Source organism: Exophiala mesophila (genome assembly GCF_000836275.1).
Source record: "Exophiala mesophila strain CBS 40295 unplaced genomic scaffold supercont1.2, whole genome shotgun sequence".
Lineage (NCBI taxonomy): Eukaryota > Fungi > Ascomycota > Eurotiomycetes > Chaetothyriales > Herpotrichiellaceae > Exophiala > Exophiala mesophila.
Genome location: NW_015622505.1, coordinates 2,921,341 through 2,924,846, shown reverse-complemented (window position 1 = coordinate 2,924,846; position 3,506 = coordinate 2,921,341). Strand labels below are relative to the sequence as shown.

At 49.9% G+C, this 3,506-nt stretch overlaps 1 protein-coding gene across 1 annotated transcript; it reads right to left on the bottom strand.

Annotated features, from left to right (window-relative positions):
- Window positions 1-254: 254 nt before the first annotated feature.
- Window positions 255-2,059, bottom strand: PV10_02849 (uncharacterized protein; the record flags this gene model as incomplete). Its single annotated transcript, XM_016367224.1, has 6 exons — window positions 255-607; window positions 662-852; window positions 901-1,277; window positions 1,334-1,468; window positions 1,516-1,910; window positions 1,963-2,059. The coding sequence occupies 6 exons, from the start codon at window positions 2,057-2,059 to the stop codon at window positions 255-257; spliced, it is 1,548 nt and encodes a 515-aa protein (XP_016226742.1).
- Window positions 2,060-3,506: the final 1,447 nt, after the last annotated feature.

Genomic DNA, 3,506 nt, shown 5'->3' with positions numbered 1-3,506 from the left:
TCAAGTTCATGCTGTTGTTCAGCTGTCTTATATTATTAATGGCAAAGCCTACGATAACGGGGAGGAGGCTGTCACGCGAAAGAGGGACGCCCAATTAGTTTTTGCAGATCTGCTGATCCGGTTTGATTCTGATGTTATGTCCTATTCTTGCTTTCAATTTTCACTATTCGGCGCCATGCCGCTATCTGGAGACGTTTGCTTCTGCATGGACAGCAACAAAGGTCATATCAAATCCAGACTGAGCCACCTGATACTCAATCTTTGAATTCTCGTTGCTCGACTGTGGGCGCTATCTCCTGCTTGCTAGCCACGATATCCATGATAGAAGGTGGCAGAACCTCGCCATGGCGGTATCGACGGAACTTCCGAGTTGGGGTTTTCTCCATGAAGAGATGATCGATTTCCTCGAGGGAAAGCTTCCGACATTCTGGAATAAAAAAGTAGATGAAGAGCGTCGTACCAACACAGAATGACCCAAAGATAAAGCCAACCTTGGGACCGAGGGCGGCATATGGTTCATACCAAAGATATGGAATCGTGAATGCAACAACAAATTGGGTGACAACATTGACGGTGCTGGCTACCGTATAAGTGACATCACGCATTCCTATGGCCATGTCAGCAGGCTTGGTCATATTTGAAGGCTACACTGAATACTCACGAGAGCTTGGGATCTCCGAGGTAATGATGTGGTAAGCTGGTGCCCAGCCAAAAGAGAAGCCGGAGTAGAAGATGGTAAGCATCGCACTGATTCCCACCAGGACAGGACGGTCAGGTGCGGCGATCGTTCCCAAGCCGCCCATGGTCAAGAATGAGCTCGCTTGGATAATTGAGCCCGTTAGAAGAATAAACCTGGTGAATGTTTAGAAGCTGAAAGACACCCAGGAAAGAATCACTTACCGACGACCGAGTCTGTCGATCAACAACATCGAAGCCACAGTGAGGACAATGAAAATGGCGGTGTTTATGCAGGACATGGCAAAAGGATCTAATGCTCCAATCTCTTTCAAAAAGATTGCTCCATATTTGCTCGCAAAGGCTTGACCGGTGATCTGAATGCAGAAATTGGTACCCACGACGATCAGGGTGCGCCTCAGATTGGTGCCTTGCAACATTTCTCTGAATGTGCCTCTGTCTTGTGTCGTCATGTTGATCATGGCGACTTGAGTGGCATACTCTTCCATAATCTCCTCCTCGGTGAAACGACCCTCGCGATATTTTCGAAGGGCGGCGAGAGCCTCTTCTTGACGATCTCGGACCAGATACCAACGGGGAGACTGTGAAGACAATGATCAGGATCCTGGACGCAACTCATTGTCAGAAGAACACCCACCTCAGGCATGAAGAAAACAGAGAAAAAAACAATCACCGGGATGACCATGAAGAGGCCAAGCGGGATCCGGAACGACGCTTCGCCTTGGATTTTATTGGTTCCATAAGTGATGAGAGCTGCTAGGAATGACCCAAGCTGGAATCAAATTAGAACAAATGGCTCAAAAGGAGGAGGGAGCATACCATAATCCCAAGCTGATAAGTGCCGACCACAAACCCTCGAACATGGGCAGGGACGATCTCAGATTGCATGACCGGGACGGTGGCTAGCTCTTGGCCAATGTAGATGTAGTTAAGAACACGAGCAACAAGCATCTGTTCCTTGGTTTGAGCTGTCACCAGCAAGATGGCGGACAAAACGGCCCAGAAACACATGACGAAAAAGGACATTCGTCGACCATAGTGTCGACCAAGCCAGCCACCGAGAATGACACCAGCGACCTGGCCGACGTACGTTAAACTGTTCAGTAGAGACAGGAAATACGGCTCGATGGCGTATCTCCCGGTGACTGGGTTAAAGACGCCGAACTTTTTCGCGAAGGAAGCCATTGCCTGGGTCGTATTGTAGGTGCTCAAGTCTGAATCATGGTCAATCGGGCCGCCTGACCCATAGATTGTTGGAGAGCTTACCCAATCCAAAGTTGACCTGAGAGAGCATCAGGACAAACACGGTGAATGTGAGGCGGCCATTGAAGGCCGCGATGATTCCCTTGGTTTTTCCTGCCATGGTGGTGCTGGGATGAATTTTGAGCAGGGTGTGCTTTGATTTGAAAAATAGAACAAATAGTAAAGGGCACAAGAAGGATATATCTACGTCTGAACCATGTACTGCCCTTCTGAGCATGTTAACATTCAGCCATCTTGGTGGTCTGTTTTTCCCCGTGTGGTCAGATGTGAACTAGCGGCGGAGAAGGGACGAGCGAGAGGTCTAGAAATGGTGGTACTAGAGCCGCTCCAAAATCACATTCCGATTTTCGCAATGTTCGGGCGACGCCAAACTTGTCGGTAATTTGATGTTTTCGCAATGCTAACTCGCCACATTGCACGCATGAAGTCAGCCCGTCGTCGAGGCTGGAGTCTAGAATGGATCTTTTGACCAACTTCACCTAACTGGGATCTCATTGGCGCTCCCCATAAAGCATTTTCCATGTCCTTTCACATGCGTTGCCTTAAGGCCGAGGGAATGGAGGACCAGAAAGGACAATATGGGAAAGACCTACCTGGTCGGAAGCGTAGGACCGTCTCACGCCTGGGTAAGTACCATGTCAAAGTCGGAAAACACAGGCATCTCAGCTCTCAAGGGACGTCAAGGTGACAGCTTGATCAACTCCACTGTGAACACGATCTCAAGCACGAGAGCATATGAAACGAGGCGCCATTCCTCAGACGAGAATATCACAAAAACAAGATCATCAGACACCATGTGTGTCGTGAATGAGGATGTGGATGTGTACCATAGCTGATGCAAGTACGCGATCAGAGGGCAGTGCTACTGCCCAACGATTAGCAATGTGAGCTGACGACGACAAAGACCTTGGCGCCTTTGAAAGGATTGAGATTGTGCAACTCATGAATGCATCAGCCAGAAGTTCCCTGTGAAAGGATTGCAGTTGTGAAGGGGTCAGCGACGCATGAGCTGGGTTCGACGATGTAACAAAATGAGAAGCCCTACGTCGTCGCTCCCAAGGGCTCGGCGGGACGATTACCCTGGTATGCCACAAATCTCCTGCAAAATGTCGATACCTTGTCGTCGTCGTCAGGCCCACTAGCTGCGGCTAGGGCGAAACCAAATCATTCTGGGATTTGGCCGAGACCAAAATTTGCCCAAGCCGTCGGCGAACAGGCGGAAAACAAGTCCGCACTCTCTGCACAGGCGGCGATCAAGGGAATCCAGGAATTGATTTCCAGGGTGCCAGCAGTGCCATGTCATGGAATCCTTGCTCTAGACTCTAATAAGGTCTGAGAAAGGGCTCGGCATTCTGAGCTGCATTCTGCCCCTGCACACGAAAGTACAGAGGATGGCACGATGGGTAGATCAGGACTCGGGTGTTGCTGTAAAGTAGAGTATGAGGCCACGGGTGTACTCGACTGGCCTTGCAGCTGGTCCGCAGGCAACGACCAGGCTATGGTCAAGTAGAAGCGATTCTAGGTGGGCTCCGAAGACGCCCTTTTTC